Here is a 15,894-nt window from a genome sequence, read left to right on the forward strand (position 1 = left end):
CCTCATGTAGCCTGCTGAGGACACCGTTTCTTAAAGCTGCAGGAATGACCAATTATGCCCTTTTTAACTAGAGGCCACCATGCAAAATAAAGGAGGCATCTGCATAGTGCAGCTTTACCAAACTTTAATGATCTGCTCTCTGGCCATCCGTCCTGATACATTTTCATGACTTGGGTCTGTTAGCCACTAGCGACTAGCTGAGTCCACTAGCCCTGAGCAGGAGAGTGCCGGTTACTGATCACAAAGATGTAAAACCTATTGGTTTTTCTTCTTTTTGTAGTGTTAAGTTTGTGAACCTTAGGATGCTCAGTGGTATACCACCTTATGGGCTTCTTTTCTTTCTCAAGAGTTGGTTTCACATCTATGAACATCACATTGAATCAGGTCAGGAATGACAGTCATATCAGCATCAGTGTCAATTTTAAATGTGATAGTCCTGTCCTTGGGCTTTAGATCCACAGTCAGTGGATCTCCTTTTCCTGTTATGCTCCCAATGAATATGCTTCCATCTTTTTCTTGCACCAGCTCTTAATGAAGCACACACTCTTTTATAATATTGCATGTTTTACACTTTACTCTTTGGCTTATAATGGAATTTCCCCACATTTGTAACACTCTGCTTGTCTCTACATGTCCACAGTTGTGTTTATTTCCCTAACTTGTTTTTGTCTCTGAAAGACAAAAACAAAGAAGTCTGTTTGACTCTGCTCATTACTCTACCTACCAAGCATGTCTCTCTTTTTCACACAGTATTCCTACATAAGTCACTCTGTTGTTGTTTTACTGTTACTGGTTAGCACAAGATCCTCATCCAGTTACATGTGCTGGTGTGTATATCAGCGAGCCCTACAACCAGTCTGTCTCTGATTACTTCATTATGAACCATTTTGTCATATTAAGGTGTACCCGTTTCAAAATGACATTTGTCTTGCCAATGAAAAAGCCGTGGATATCATCCGCCATTGCAGCATACAGTTGTTGCTGTCTGTTAATGTGTCGTCACCTATGCTCCATCACCTATGCAGTACATTGAAATATTTACCTAAACATCTGCCAAAATACCTTCTGCAAAATGCAGCTATTTGGCCAAGCAGATAGTGATCCAAAGCATACATATAAAACACAGAGGGGGATTTGTTACAGTAAAGGATGAAGACCGTGAATGTGTTAGTCCAAAAACTTCTGGAAGATAGAAGAAGTACTGCATCTGAAAAAAGAAGTGGGACAAAAGTATAAGGAACTGCAGCAAAAATATGAAGACCAGACTAAAAAAATAGTAAAGGAGTAAAAAGAGGCAGAAGAAGAAAGAATACTTCTACATATGTATAACAAAGGGCAGGGAAAGTACGGCAAAGTATGACAAGAAGTAATTGAAAAGGAGAAAGAAAACCTGGAGCAGAAGAATTAGGAGCTGCAGGAATGCTGCTTAAGAAAGAACATCCCCCAAAATGCTCCAGGGTTTTCAAAATAAGGGAGATGGAACAGATGGAGGTGGAGCACAAGAAAAAAAGATAAAAGAATTCATAGTAATAAAAAGAAAAAATATAAAGAAAAGGAGTTGAACAAGAAAGAGAAAGATGACAGTTAAGGTTTGTGGAGCTGGATTCACAAGAATAAGAAGTGTTTGGGCAACTGTAGAGCAGAGGAGGCTGCCGCCTCCTCTGCCTCCCTCCTTCTCTCAAACATTTCTCAGTCTTTCATTTTTACCTGTGCCTCAGGTTCAGCTCCTCCATTTTTCATCAAGTTCTTAACCTTCACCTATTGTAAGTCTACATTTATTTGTATGTATTTCTTTTAAAACTGTATAACACGTACACACTTCTTGGAAATCTGTTTGCTCTTTGCTCTGTAGCATTTCTCATTTTCATATCCTCTCTGAATACAAAATCAGCAAAGCTAAACAGCAAGAGGAGAAGCACAAATGTTATTCCACAGTACACATGCAAATTCGAAAACAGACTTTCGAAACGGACTTTTACAGTAAATGCCAAGTCATTCGCGTACCAGACAATGAGGTCTGTATTTACAGGTGAAGAACTCAGTATATTACCGTTACAAATTCACAACATAGACACCTGATCCGTGTCGCCAGTTCTGATGAGATCGTTTGAAAATCATCCTCCAGTCTCTGCGATGCCTGCCTTTGCTGATGCACGGCATGGTTTGCAGCGCCACATGTAGAAAAACTAAAGAGTTGCATGTAGTCAGGGCTCATTATGCCAGGACTTTAACCTGGAAGAGTGAGGTTTCAAAACCCCCATGAACTGAAATTCAGTACCCAATACCCAAGACATATACCACAAAGCAAATTCAACATAGCCAGACTTTCTTTACATTAGCCGGCAATCCTGTTCAGAAATAACGAGTATCATCTATGGTTGTTATCAACTTCATTTGTTAAACTCAAGGCTGCACTCAAACAGTTTCCAAATTAAATTGATAAGGAACAAACCTTCCATTGCCAGTGGATTCATTATGGCACACAGATATTTTGGACCTCAGCACTATTTTGTACTGGGACGGTGTTTGGGACATCGTTAAACAGTCCTCCAGGAACCCTAATCATTAACCGATACATTTCTTTATTTTGTACATAGGACATATATGACTTCACAAAGATTTTATAGTATGAAACTTGAGGCTGACTTTGCCGTTTGACACCTTTTATGACATGGTATGGAAAAGTCCTGGATTGTCCATGTTTTTGAAATGTCTGAAGAAAATCTGTCTATTTTATAACATATTTCAGTTCCATTTCCCCCATTTTTTTTTTCAATTTTAAGTGATTTATGTCAATTAAAAGTGCACGAGGCTCAGAAAAATGTGTTTTTAGCTGGTTTAATAGCTGCTACAAAGATGATTTCCACACGGAGGAAACTTCAGTTGCTCACTTGGCAGCAGTGGTTGCTCATTTTCATGAATGTTGTTTATCTTGAACTGTCCACAGCACGAACCCACAAAGCTAAAGAAGATGTTGTGTAGAATTTGAAGTCTTTATTGTACTGAGTGCCTCTCTGTCTGTTCCTCTCCCCCTTCTTTCTTTTTTCCCTTACTCTTTTATTATATTTGTACATTTGTCTGAAAACAATAAAAATTTTATCACAAAAAAACTTTATTTGTTAACTCAGGGTTTCTCCTTCAGTATTTGTTCAGTCTCACATAAAAGGGGTCCTTCACACATCATTTCATTCTTCCTTCAGCACAAATTTAACAGATTGCCCCCCCCCCACACTTTAATCAAACATTATCAGAGGAACAGATGATAAAATTCTGTAAAGAAAATAAAGAGTACAAAGCAACAAAACAACACATATAAAGTGAAAACTGTGTTTATTGTCTATTCTCAGTGCTAAACAAAAAGTACAAATGAACTGATCAGCTTTCTAATAGCTGTAGTGTGAGCTGCAATTCCAGCAGCTTATATGCAAATCAGGAGGAAGTATGAAAATATATATATTTAGGTGTCCTCTGCCTCACCAACTGACTATGCAAATTCCTGTGACAATGCAACACACAGTCTGCGCTGCTTTTACTTTAGAGAGGGCGTCCTTTTGTGTTTTTTTGAGGTACAGTTCAACTGGTATGTGTTTAACGTCATAAATGTTGGTTTGACGCCTGGTGCTTGGTGGTGATTGCAAAAGAGTAGCTTCAAATCGAAGTGCTAAATTAAGAGAGAAAACTCCTGCGTCCCTTTACAGCTCAGTAAAAAAAATAAAGGGGTGAGACAGTTCTCTCACTTTTCTTTAATGAAGGACAACACAGGAAGGCCATCATGTTAAGACTGCCTCAGAGGCAGTCTTGTGTTTCACATCAAACCCGTCGTGTGAATCAATTGTTTCCTGTGAATTTGTTGCACATATTGTGCAACTTGAGTTCCCCAACATATTAATGACTATGGGTTTAAACTGATATCTGCTTCTCATAATGTAAAACCATTCACTTCATTTGAAATCCAACGTTGAAATTCGGATATTATTATCATTTTTATCAAGTTTTTTGTAACATCTTGATGCATGCTCATCCAGGTAAGGAATTCCCAAAAAGTTGATTCTGTTCATCTGGACGTAGTGTTTTCAGTGGGAGAAACGTTTCGTCACTCATCCAGTTTGCTTCTTCAGTCTCAGCTAGCTGCAGTTTTCCCCAGCCAGTGATCAAGGAACTGACCTCACAGCCCATTGTTCATTGGGTGGTGCTAGTTGCAGTTATTGTGCAAAGGTACTGTTTATAAGTTTGGGGAAAACTGCAGTCAGCTGAGACTGAAGAAGTAAACTGGATGAGTGATGAAACGTTTCTCCCACTGAAAAGGTTACGTCCAGATGAACAGAATCAACCTTTGGTGAAGTTTTTGTAACAAAATAAATTTCAAACTTAGACATCATATTAATTTACTCAACCAGTGAACATGGACATGGCATGCTTGTTTGTTTAACTGAAATAGACTTTTTTTTTTTTTTTAATCTTTTTTAAGTTCCCATCAAGTGTAAAATATCTAACTTTTAAGCAGCTTAGGTATTTAAAGACTGCCAAATTTTATGCAGTGGGGTTTATAGCGTTTCCCCTTCCCTTACACTTGTTACAGTTGCGAGAGTAAATCAAAAATGACAAAGCAAGACAATAAGCAATAAGCTCAATTGTGTGGCCCATTCATGAAGTGAAGTTTAAGAGTTGGAACTGCTTTAAGAAGACAGCCGGTGATCTTTCCTACGGTAAAACATAATTTTTGTACATATTTAAACCCCTTATGAAGCAGTCATGTGATGAAAAGCGCACTACAGGTGAGAACAAAGTGGAAAAGGTAGGCTTTCGCAGTCTCAGGGGAGGATCTGCTCCAGTCTACTGACGCAGGCGGTGACAGCAATATGGAGCCAGGGAGGCGCTACTGCGCATGTCCGCGACTGCACGGACGGAGAAAGAGACAGGAGAGAGCCACAACAGGAAAAAAGTGGCAAAGACAAAGGTCTGAGCACCCTTTAGGGGGAAAAGGACAGAGGAGACTCGGGTTTTAGACCGGTTTACGGCAGCTCAGCTGTGACACCAGCGGCAGGTAACGGGCGGGGAAGTGGTCGGCGAGAGAAAATGAAGTTATAAATCATAAAAGGAGGCGTTGTGGTTGTGTTTGCTGGAGACACGGAGTCACGTAGAGCAGCAATAAGACCAACGCCAGATATCTGCTGCTAACACGGATTAAAACCTTCTGTACATTCCTGCTTTTAGGGGAATATGTTTGCTATCCCTCCTTAACGCTGTGTAAGCTGCACATTAATGTGTAGCTCTTGTCAAATGTTGCTAGCTCAGTGAACAGCTTGCTTCCTCTATCCAGTTCAAAGCTGCTCGAAATGTTTACCTTCCCTTCATTTGGGCTCTGCTGACCAACAAGAAACTGAAGCTCTAAATAATGTAACAGCGTATTCAGTGGTGCTTCACTGTGTTGTTTAGGCCGATTTGGCAGCTGTTCTTTAACCAATCTTAATCGAGGTGTGATTTGGGGACTTGTGTTATTATGTGTAATAGCTAAATTATGAGGAAAAACACGTGACTTTCCTTTCCCTTTTAATAAAATGTATTTAGTTTTTGCATTTCAGTTGCTTATTGAGTGTATTTTTCTCCACAGTGTGTGACTCCTCTGTTCCTGTGGAACTGTAGCTTCGCGGTCAGCAAGTCTTGGAGGATGGAAAGACCTGCTAAGCTATAGGCTTTAGATGGAAAGAGCTGTCAGCACATAGAGAGAATGGAGGAAGTGGAAAACGCAAAGAGTGACGGCAGTATGATTGATGACACCGCTGTGCTGTTGGAGGACTAGTCTGTCATTTTGGAGCATCTAGAGTATCTTTGCTGGTTATACTTGGTCACTCATAGCGATATTTCTGCACATCTGTCCTTTAGTGGGAAAGAGACAGAGAGAAGGTTTTGCGGTGTTTAAGAGCCACAGGTCTCATTTACCCTCCCTCCAGTCACAAGCTCCTCTCTTCCAAGTGGCTGAGAGGTTATCACACAAATGGTTGTCATGATGCTCATGTAGTGTCCTGACATTAGTAGTTGTGGAGCTGAAGGAGGTACCGGTGGTGGTGGGGGCGGCGACAGCGCTGGCGGTGGTGAACGTCCAGGGATGGGAAGTGCTCCGTATCCAGCCAGTGAGTGGAAGGGGAAGGGGCGAGGCAGCCTGCAGGAGCTGGGGTGCATGCCCTGGAAGGTCAGCAAACAGAAAGGTGGTGGAGGAAGTGGAGGGGGAGGAGGAGGCGAGGCGGTGGTGGGAACAGAGGAGAAGAGGTGCAGAGATCCCAGGGAAACTCAGCAGCAGCAGCAAGATCTCTCGTCGTCTTCTTCTTCGCTCACCTCGCCAGCTCCTCCCCAAGCTCCTTTGGTGCCTCCGGCAATTTATCACGAAAAGCAGCGGCGGGAGCTGTGTGCCCTGCACGCACTCAATAACGTCTTCCAGGATGGGACAGCATTCAGCCGGGACACCCTGCAGGAGATCTACCAGAGGTGAGACAGTATGTGGATTAAAAGTGTTAAGGTGTGCATAAAATGTTTCGTCAATGCAATCTGACTAAGTCATCTGTGGACGATCCCTTTTGTCAACTTGTTGCAGGCTCTCTCCCAGCACTATGGTGACGCCTCACAAGAAGAGCGTGCTGGGAAACGGGAACTATGACGTAAATGTCATTATGGCAGCCCTGCAGACCCGAGGGTTTGAGGCAGTTTGGTGGGATAAAAGAAGGTATGTAGGGGTAGCAATAAAAGAAGCCTTAGCATGGATAAATCATATTTAATCTAGTAAAAGTATTGATTTAATAGATTTATTTCCATTTGCTTATGTTGTAACTGCAATTTGCCTCATGACTTCTGCCCCTGATTGTTTCCCAAAATAGTCAATGTGAGGCAGAGGAAGCCCAAACCAAAGAAAAGCAATCAGTCTATTGTTGCTTATCTGTACTTGTTTACACTTGTTCCTCTCTTATCTTGCTTGAGTGCACATATATTGTAAATGCTAAAAAGGAGGCACCCCTTGTTTTCATCTGCACCTCAACCACCTCATCAGCAGGGTCCTGAGTGATCTCTGTGATTAGTCAGCGCTTCCTGTGGTTGATAAAGTTTAAGAGTCGGTTTTATCAGCATTCCTGCTTCCTTCATTATCAGGCTTACACGACTGTTGACAGCAGCACCAAACACAGACTTGCTATATCGATAAAACCCATTCCTGTTATTCTCTTTTTGAGCTTCTGCAGCTGCGCGCTGTTGCTGTTTGACATAACTCTGGAGATTCACCCCTTTTTTGCATGTAACTAAGGCTTTACATGCTTACGTGTTGTAAACATTCGGTTGCTGGCACATTAACCGGAGACTGAGGCGAGAAAACAACGCGATGCATGGACTAGCACTTAAGCGCTCTATCTTTTTCGATTTCTCGACAAGAGAAGACATGACTTCTTTTTATTCTTTGGTTATGTTTATGAAGTTGCTGTGACCTGAGGCTGTTTTTATAACTCTACTCACAGGGGATTTTTGATGCGGTAAACACTTGCAGCCAAGATATTTTTAAGTATTTGGATCACGGTGAAAAAAGTGTGCTTAAAAGCTCCTACCCACAACTGGAGTATTTTTAAATATCATTTATTTTTGGAAGGGAGCAAAATAATAAGGCCACTTATGAGAGGACAAGTGATTGATAAGACAAGGAAATCTGGTGCCCTGATCCACAGAGCAGGTTTAACAATCTCTGAGTTCAACTCTAAGGTTTTTCAAGCGGATCAGCATGTGTAATGAAAAAAAAAAAGATACCAGCATTGGGTAAAGAAAAAGCAGAGCCTTCGTTTTAATCCAGAAGTATGAATGTCTCTCAACGAGAACCTTGACCAGACAGCCTCAGAGCCGACTTATTGTCCACAGAGTCACAGATGATCAATTATATAAGCACTCAGGTTAAATAGAACAAGTACTAAGCTAAGATATCAGTGGGATTATAATGTTTGTAAACTTCTTAAATTAATACATTTCAATATGTGCTCAGAGTTTGTTGAAGAAAACCTGCTAGCGGTCTCAGAGTCTGTTACTCCAATAAAAGACTCAGAGTTCAAGTTAGCTCTCTTTCTGGAGCAGAAAACCCACAAACTCTGAGTTTTTATTAAATCTGTTGGTTGAACAGGGTCCTTGTGTAGTATTATTATCAGTGTACAGTCAACTGTGTTTAGAAGTGTGCTCTGATACTGGAGTGTAGGTGTGGCAGGCATTCAAGCACTGAAACTTCAAAGTCCCTACTTCAGTCTTAGTTTGCCAGTTAATGACAGTTTTGAATTTTGACAGATGCAAAGTTTGCAATGCATGTCACTACACAAACTGCACAAAGGTCAGTGCAGTTGAGTTACACAGTGTTCGTTACAGTCATCAATGGGAACTGACAAAATCAAGAGTGGTTTGAAGTGCAGTAAGCATGTATGTTATATAACCTGTTTGTTTCATTTGAAAATGAATCTGCCTCCCTGGTTTGTTTAAACTTCTGGCTGCAAGAATGCTTCTCTCTGGTATTCTACGCAGTCTCTTGCGATGTCCTGTACATAGCTGAATAGCTTTGCTTGTGATTGTTACTGTGGATGGTTTATCACAGGGTTTTTTTTCTGGACTTCCTGACTTAGAATAGACCTTTGTGTTGTGACTACACTTGTAAGTGCATTTTATCTGAACGTAGCTGAAAGTTTCAATGTAAAAAAAATATATATATATATATATATATTTTGCTCAAGTAAATGCAAGCCCAAATAATGACAGGTAACAAAAATGCTGTATGGCTGGAGAGCAGTAGGCCCGGGTTTGAGTCCGACCCGCAGCCCTTTGTCTTCCCCTCTCTCACTCCCCACTTTCCTGTCAATCTACACTGTCTCTATCCAATAAAGGCCAAAAAAATAATCTTAAAAAAAAGTAAAATAAAAATATTTGCAAATATTAATATAATATATATGTATTGTTGTTATTATTATTATTATTATTATCATTATTATTAAAAAATATATTTTTTAGGGATGTTGGCAATATTGAACTGTCCAACGTGGAGGGCTTCATCCTGAACGTACCGTCCAATCTGCGCTGGGGGCCTCTCCGGTTGCCGCTTAAGCGCCAGCACTGGATAGGTGTCAGAGAGGTGGGAGGAGTCTACTACAACTTGGACTCCAAGCTACGTAGCCCTCAACCAATTGGCAATCCGGATGAGCTCAGGTGAGAGGGATGGGGAGTGTGTGCATGTGTAGCAGCAGCAGCAGCTGTGTTGTTTTATACTTTTGTTGTCATAAAGTTTTAAAAACTAATAGATGTGCCGGTGGAGAGGATCTAGCTGAGAAATGTACAGTTAGCTCCATGTTAGAAGTAAGTGTGAAGCCTCGATGGTGCTCTGCATGTACATGGACAACTGATGCATCACAGCTGAGTAGTTATTCCTGTTGTAGTTCTTTGAAGTCTGCTGCCTGGGGTGCATGCGTAGTTATTGCATTGTAATGTAAAGTCTGTGGACGACAGAGGCCCTCAAGCTCATCATCTCATGACGAAATGTATCTCATACCGATCCTAGATGACTCAAGGATCTGGAAAGGCCCAAGACAGCCATATTGATCCCCAAAAATGTTCTAGCCATCTTTTATAGTGATAAAACGTCATGCTACTTTCAACGCAAACATTTTTTACTTAGAATGACCTAACGTTACCATGTAGTCTTAATGTTTTATTACACATGTCCTGAAATGAATGACTGAGATTATAAACTCATCAGAAAGTGTAGACAGAGGTCAGGGCAGAGGGCTGTGTCTTGTAGACCAGTGTTTCCCAACCACTGTGTGCCGCGAGAAATGATCAGGTGTGCTGTGGAAGATACAGATACACGTGATTAGTACTCTAAGCGACTGGTGTGAATAACGGGCAGAACAGGTACATTCTCTTCCACTAGAGGGCAGTACAACTTCCTGCTCTAATTAAATGGGCTGCCAACTGCCAGTAAAACAGAAGAAGATGAAGAAGAAATTACATAATAGTCATGGTGTGAGATGAAGCAGGGTGGAATAGCAATAGATAAATATTTGAAAAGAAAAAGTAGTCAGTCTGACCTGCGTCCTGGAGAAAATTCAACCCAGATGAAGGCCCTAGCATGAGTAGTGGTCAGAAGAAAGCAAAAAAGGTAAACTGGGAACAAACCGAACCATTTTGCTATACCTGGTGCGCCTGTTGCAGGATCTTCTCTCCCCTAAGAAATAAAAATAAAGTGCCCTGCTACTGGGAAGAGGTGCAAATAGTTAACTATAATTAACTAATAATTAACTTAAAATGGGTTGTTGTACACCCACTTTTACCTGATATATTTGATATATACTACATATTTTACCAAACAAGTTTTCCTCGTTGGCTGCTTTAATGGTTTTTGGGGGTTTTTTCACTGATCATACTGATGCTGACTCTAAGCTCTGCATAGCTTTAACTTGAATCGCTTTTCCTTTGTTAGCTTCTTTAAAATGTCCATCTTCAGCTGGTCAAGGGTAATTCAAGTGTTTGATTAAGTTTGTTGTTACGAGCATTCTCATGGTGGCACACCGTGGTTTACTCTGACAAACTTGGTGACGTTGCCCATTTTATACACATACTAACAAAGTCAAAGTCTTTATTGTTAAAGAGCATATGTACAGTTATACGCAGGAATTTGAAATTGCAATGCTGCCATGGCCCTGAGTGTACACTAAAAATATAAAGATAAAAAAACAACATGTTAGCATGTGGTTGTAAATGTGCAAAAGACTGTTTGCCTGAGCCTCTATGTACAAGTTGGACATGTATGTAAAAGACCCGCTTTAAGCAGACATACACTACCAGTTAAATGTTTTAGAATTGAAAATTATGCAGTTTAATGTCTCATTGCACTCTGAGATGAACGCATAGTACAAATAAGCAATTGGAGTTAAAAAAAAAAAATCATGGAATCAATTTATAGACCAAAATGTATTCTAAACTTTTGACTCATCAAAGTAGCTACCTTTGGCAAATATAACAGCTGAACACACCCGTGGCATTCTTTCTACAATAGAAATCAAATATTCTTCAGAAAGTTCTTACCATATCTGTTTGCAGAAGTTCCCATAAATGTGTGGCAGTAGGTTGTTTTGCTTTCACTCTTCTGTCCAGTTCATGCCAAACCAGCTTGGTGGGCTTTAAGTCTGGAGACTGTGCTGGCCACTCCATGTTTTCAAGCTTACCGTCTTGTTCTTTTTTCCTGAGGTAGCTCTGGCATAGCTTGGACTTATGTTATGGGTCATTATCTTGCTGTAGGATGAACCCCTGACCACCTAGGTGCATACCAGAGGGTATTGCATGGCGCTGTGGGTCCAGCAAAACAGCTCCAGACCATCACACTTCCTCCTCCATGTTTGACAGTTGTCCTTTCGCCTACTCAACGCTATACAAATATCCTGTGTGATGAACCGATGATTTCCGATTTTAATTTATCAGTCCATAATACCTTCTTCCAGTCTTCAGTGGTCCATTGGCAATGTTTCATGGCCAGGCAAAGCTCTTTGTCTTATTCTGACGTCTTAGCAATATTTTTCTTGCTGCAACTCGTCCGCTCGAAGTCTCCTCATCACAGTTCAAACTGAGACTTGCTTACTACGACCACTATTAAGCTGTGCTTGAAGCTGTTGTCCTCTGAGCCGCCTATCACGCAAGCTGTTAACTCTCAGAAACTTGTCCTCTGATTCAGGTGTGGCTTTGGGTGTGCCAGACCTCTTCCTGTCAGAGTTTGCCCCAGTTTCTGATTGCCTTTTGATAGTGAAGGAAACTGTACTCACGGACACCTTGACTTTCTTTGCAATTTCTCTGTAGGGAAGACCCACATTTTTAAGTGTTATGATGATCTGTCTCTCTTCCATTGTTAATTGCCTTTTTCTCACCATTTTTGTAGCAACACACTACTTTATGCAGCACAGTACGGTTCAACCGATGCTCAACAGGGTATGGGTCTACAGTGTGTTCCAGTGTTTATGCAGACAGAGGGGGTTGTAAGTAATACAGAACAGTTGGAACACCAGGTTTCAAGGCTTGATAAACCTCCGTTGCTGCAGAACAGTTTAAATTGTTAACCCATTTCGTGTTCCATGAAAAAGGCCTTTTAGTATAATTCATTTAAGAAAAATTGCATTATTTTTTTTAGTTTAACTTTTTTTTTTAACCTCTGGCAGTTCATTTCAAGCTATTCATTGAACTTGAACAACCTGAATTGCAATAAATGACTGGAAAAATTGGGGTATTCTAAAACCTTTCACGGTAGTGTATGTGAAGCTGACTGGCGGGTCACTGGTTAGGGCCAAAAACGCTGGTCTATCGCTACATCTCCAGTTTGTGGTTTACAACTTGTTCTGCTGGGCTAAAAGATAATTCATAGAAGCTTTACATCAGCGTACACCTTGTTAATTTTGTTGTTGTTGTTGTTTCACTTTAATCACTTTCACTTTAATTAAAAAAAAATGTAATTCTTGTGTTTGATTTTTACCACATTCTCAGGAAGTTTCTCCACCAGCAGCTACGAGGGAAGAACTGTGAACTCCTGCTAGTCGTCTCAGAGGAAGTGGAGGCACACCAGACATGGCGATCTGATGGCTAAGGGTTTAACCAGCCTATCACAGCTCTAACTGGGCTAGCAGTCCAATCGCAGAATAAACGGAAGAGGAACTAGCATTGTTGTGCACAGCCAAACCCTTTTGATGCACACTTGCAGATATATATCTACTACACACACACACACACCTTTTTTGGAGGTTTTGTTTACACAGCCATTGCTGGACAATTATCTGGCGAGATACAATGCAATGAAGGAAGCAAACACTTTACATACAGGGAGAATCAAAGAATCACAGCTCTTTCTCACGACACAGCTAAGACTTCTGAAGTGTTATCCTGTTTCTGCTATTCTTGTGGATTTTTTTTATATTGATGCATATTTTCAATGTCAGTTTTGATCTTTTGCTTTTGTTTTTTTCCCTTTTTTACTTTTCTAGTTTCCAAAGTCATTCGAGTTCAGGCTTTATGAAAAATGCTGTGTTCATGTGCCTGTCTCCTTCAGTGATCCTCCCCGCTTCGGTCATGACGTTCACTGATGTGTCTTTGTGTTTGTGTCCCTCCCTTCGTGTTGCAAAGCTCTCTTTCTCTTTGTCCGTATCACTTTCACCAAAGCGTGCCCTTCGTTGCCTCAGCGTGACTCCATCTCTCTGTCTTTTTCACGTCACTGGTAAGAATCGGTGATTGATCGCATTGCCAACTTTGTATACTTCAACACCTCCCAAACATTTCTGGCACAGATGGAGCCTTTGCTGCGGAGGCTCTGCCGACACAACACTTTTATATGGCAACAAAGCAATGCAACAGCACCCTGGCCAAGTAGACCCTCTAGTGGATGTTTGCCTAATTTTCAATCAAGCAAGACATACCATCACCACCTATCCAGTTTTTCTTTTCAGATTGTTCATAATGAAGTCTCAAACTTCTTATGGCATGCCTTGATTAAGAAGCCAATGCCCCATGACTGTTTTTTCCTTTTAAATCAATCATTAATCAAAATGGGTGCAGCTTTAATTTAGCTTAAACACTGGTCAGCACAAAAGTCATCAACCTTCAGTTTGTCCAGTTTCTCTAAAAAAAAAAACAAATCACATTTAAACAAGTTAGTTTTAGTTTGTATCTTTAACCTGGCTGCTCCCAAAGTTAGAGTATCACTGCAACAGAGTTAAGTCTGCATATCCGAAAAGGTGGTATTTACCTTTGGCAGGATTCTTTTACATCAGCATATAATAATCAAGTTAGTGTGACATTTCAAATGTAAGTCTAAATGATAGATAAAAGTGTACCAGCAAAGCCTGTTCCATATTACAAAATGAAAAAACTTCACCATATTTTGTAGAGGCCGATTTGTTCCTGATGGGTTGCGCTTTTTTTATGTATATGTATTCTACATATACATATACAGCATATAAACACGTGTCAAATTAGAGGAAGAATTGCTTTTGTTGTTAATTCAGATCTGCTGAGGTGCAATATGGCATTGTATTAAAGGCAAAAGAATGGGAGTGTGTAAAACTCTGTAGTGTCGCCATAATTGCCCGACACATCCCTTTCTCCATTATTTTCCTTAAAGAAACAGTAATATTTAAAAAAAACAAAAAAAAAAGGTTACTGCACATATCAGATGGCATTTATATACTGATACTGAGATGTCTGTAATAGGTGAATGTCGTCTAAAAATATCAGTCAAGTCAGATATCAGTCGGGCTCTGTACGCCAGTTAACGAGAGATCGTTAGGAAATAATTTTGTTTCCCTCCGTCACCGACTTCTACTCAGAGCCACCAACATTTGTTAAACGTCTTCAAAGTGATCTTTCACGCAGATGACACAACAGTTATCAACCCACTGCACCCCCCACCCTACCTCTTACTTTGGCTTGTGAGTGTCCCCACCACAGCAGTCCTCAGTAGCACTGGAGCTCAGCCTATGCAGAGATTCTCCTTCTCCGTATCCTCTCATAAATATCCTGCCAAACATTGCCAAACTACAGCTCTGAGAGAATGTCACCGATTGTTCCACCAAGTCTTACGCAGCGGCCTCTGTTGCGTGAAGTTTCAATGTGTGGAAGATTTTGTTGGTGGCTTAAGGGAGATGAAACTAAAATGCTTGAAGATCTGTAGGTGTCAGGTAAAGAAAGTGTAGGTCGGAAAGTGTCCGAAATGTCCAGCCTTTACACATGCTGTGGGAAAGTGTAGTGAAATGAGCCTAATGAGAGATTCCGCTGTTGTAGCTTTCGTATTTATTAACTGTTAAAACTGTTTGCTACTATAAATGTATTGTCTGTTGACGACAATATTGGCCTTAACTTGTTTACATTGAAAGAAACATATAGATATACGTTGCTCTGAAATATTGACGGGGGGGCTGTGCAGTTTGGCGCCACTTCAGGAGGTTAATTCCAAAGCACCGGCGAGAAATCCAGTACGCAAAGAAACTAATCTGTAATGATATTTTAAGTTTTGCCGCCAAGGACTTTATGTTCTATACAAACGTTTGAAATGACGTGACTTTTATAAGAAAAAAGATTACTTTATTTTAATTGTGCATGTCTTATTTTAGAGTGACTCCAGCGCAGGCTGTTGGCCTTCACCGCCTCGTTATATCCAAGCCGAGCAATCGTCAGTAATTTGTGGAGAGTTTTCAGCCCAATCACGTCATGACTAGTGTGGCACATTTGCACTCAGCATTTGCCTTTTTCTTCTTCTTTTTTGCCATGACAATCCATTTAGCCCTACCTATTAAAGGACCCTGATTGTCACTGTAATTTTTTTTTTCCTTAGAAATAAAATGCTTATATTGGCACTTTATGTATAAGCTGGTGTGTGGGTGTATTAAATGGGTGTCTCTTTGCTTTCAAAGGGTGATTGTTGGGTTACATGTAGAGTATAATGCTGCTATTCTGGGCCTCAGTGAGTGTGTGGAAAGTATGTCTCACTTTTACAATGACATGTTGCCCTTTAGAACATTTGTTCATTTCACAGGGAAATTGTGGTGCGTCAAAGAATGTAAGCCTTCATACATTATACATATATATATATATATATATATATATATATCATACTTCAAGTGAAATATTTCAAATCTTTTTTTTCCCACAACTTGATGGTTGTCATGTAAGCTCATGAAAATCAGAAATCCAGTTTTCCAGACTATTTTCTAAGATTGATCAAAGACTGATTTCCAGCATAGACATGAAAAGTTTGTTCACTTATACTCAGTTTTTGGTTTGGACTCCTTTACCAAGAACTGCTGCGTTAGTGCATTGTGGCTCTGCTGAGGTGTTATTGAAACCCAGGTGGCTTTGACAGCAGCC

General features: G+C 40.5%; 1 protein-coding gene across 1 annotated transcript; it reads left to right on the forward strand.

The window, feature by feature from the left end:
• The first annotated feature begins 4,904 nt into the window (after positions 1–4,904).
• On the forward strand, positions 4,905–15,636 carry josd1 (Josephin domain containing 1). The gene is made up of 5 exons (XM_031748837.2): positions 4,905–5,044; positions 5,612–6,483; positions 6,590–6,718; positions 9,013–9,207; positions 12,526–15,636. The coding sequence occupies exons 2-5, from the start codon at positions 6,107–6,109 to the stop codon at positions 12,623–12,625; spliced, it is 801 nt and encodes a 266-aa protein (XP_031604697.1). The 5' UTR covers positions 4,905–5,044; positions 5,612–6,106; the 3' UTR covers positions 12,626–15,636.
• Positions 15,637–15,894: the final 258 nt, after the last annotated feature.

The sequence above is a fragment of the Oreochromis aureus genome, linkage group 8 (assembly GCF_013358895.1).
Source record: "Oreochromis aureus strain Israel breed Guangdong linkage group 8, ZZ_aureus, whole genome shotgun sequence".
Lineage (NCBI taxonomy): Eukaryota > Metazoa > Chordata > Actinopteri > Cichliformes > Cichlidae > Oreochromis > Oreochromis aureus.

What these genes read in the sequence shown, in the direction of transcription:
- josd1 (XM_031748837.2), top strand. Translation starts at nt 6,107, where the DNA reads ATGGGAAGTGCTCCGTATCCAGCCAGTGAGTGGAAGGGGAAGGGGCGA. An exon ending in GTTTGGTGGGATAAAAGAAG is followed by an intron (nt 6,719 to 9,012) that starts GTATGTAGGGGT and finishes TATATTTTTTAG; the next exon opens with GGATGTTGGCAATATTGAAC. An exon ending in GGCAATCCGGATGAGCTCAG is followed by an intron (nt 9,208 to 12,525) that starts GTGAGAGGGATG and finishes CCACATTCTCAG; the next exon opens with GAAGTTTCTCCACCAGCAGC.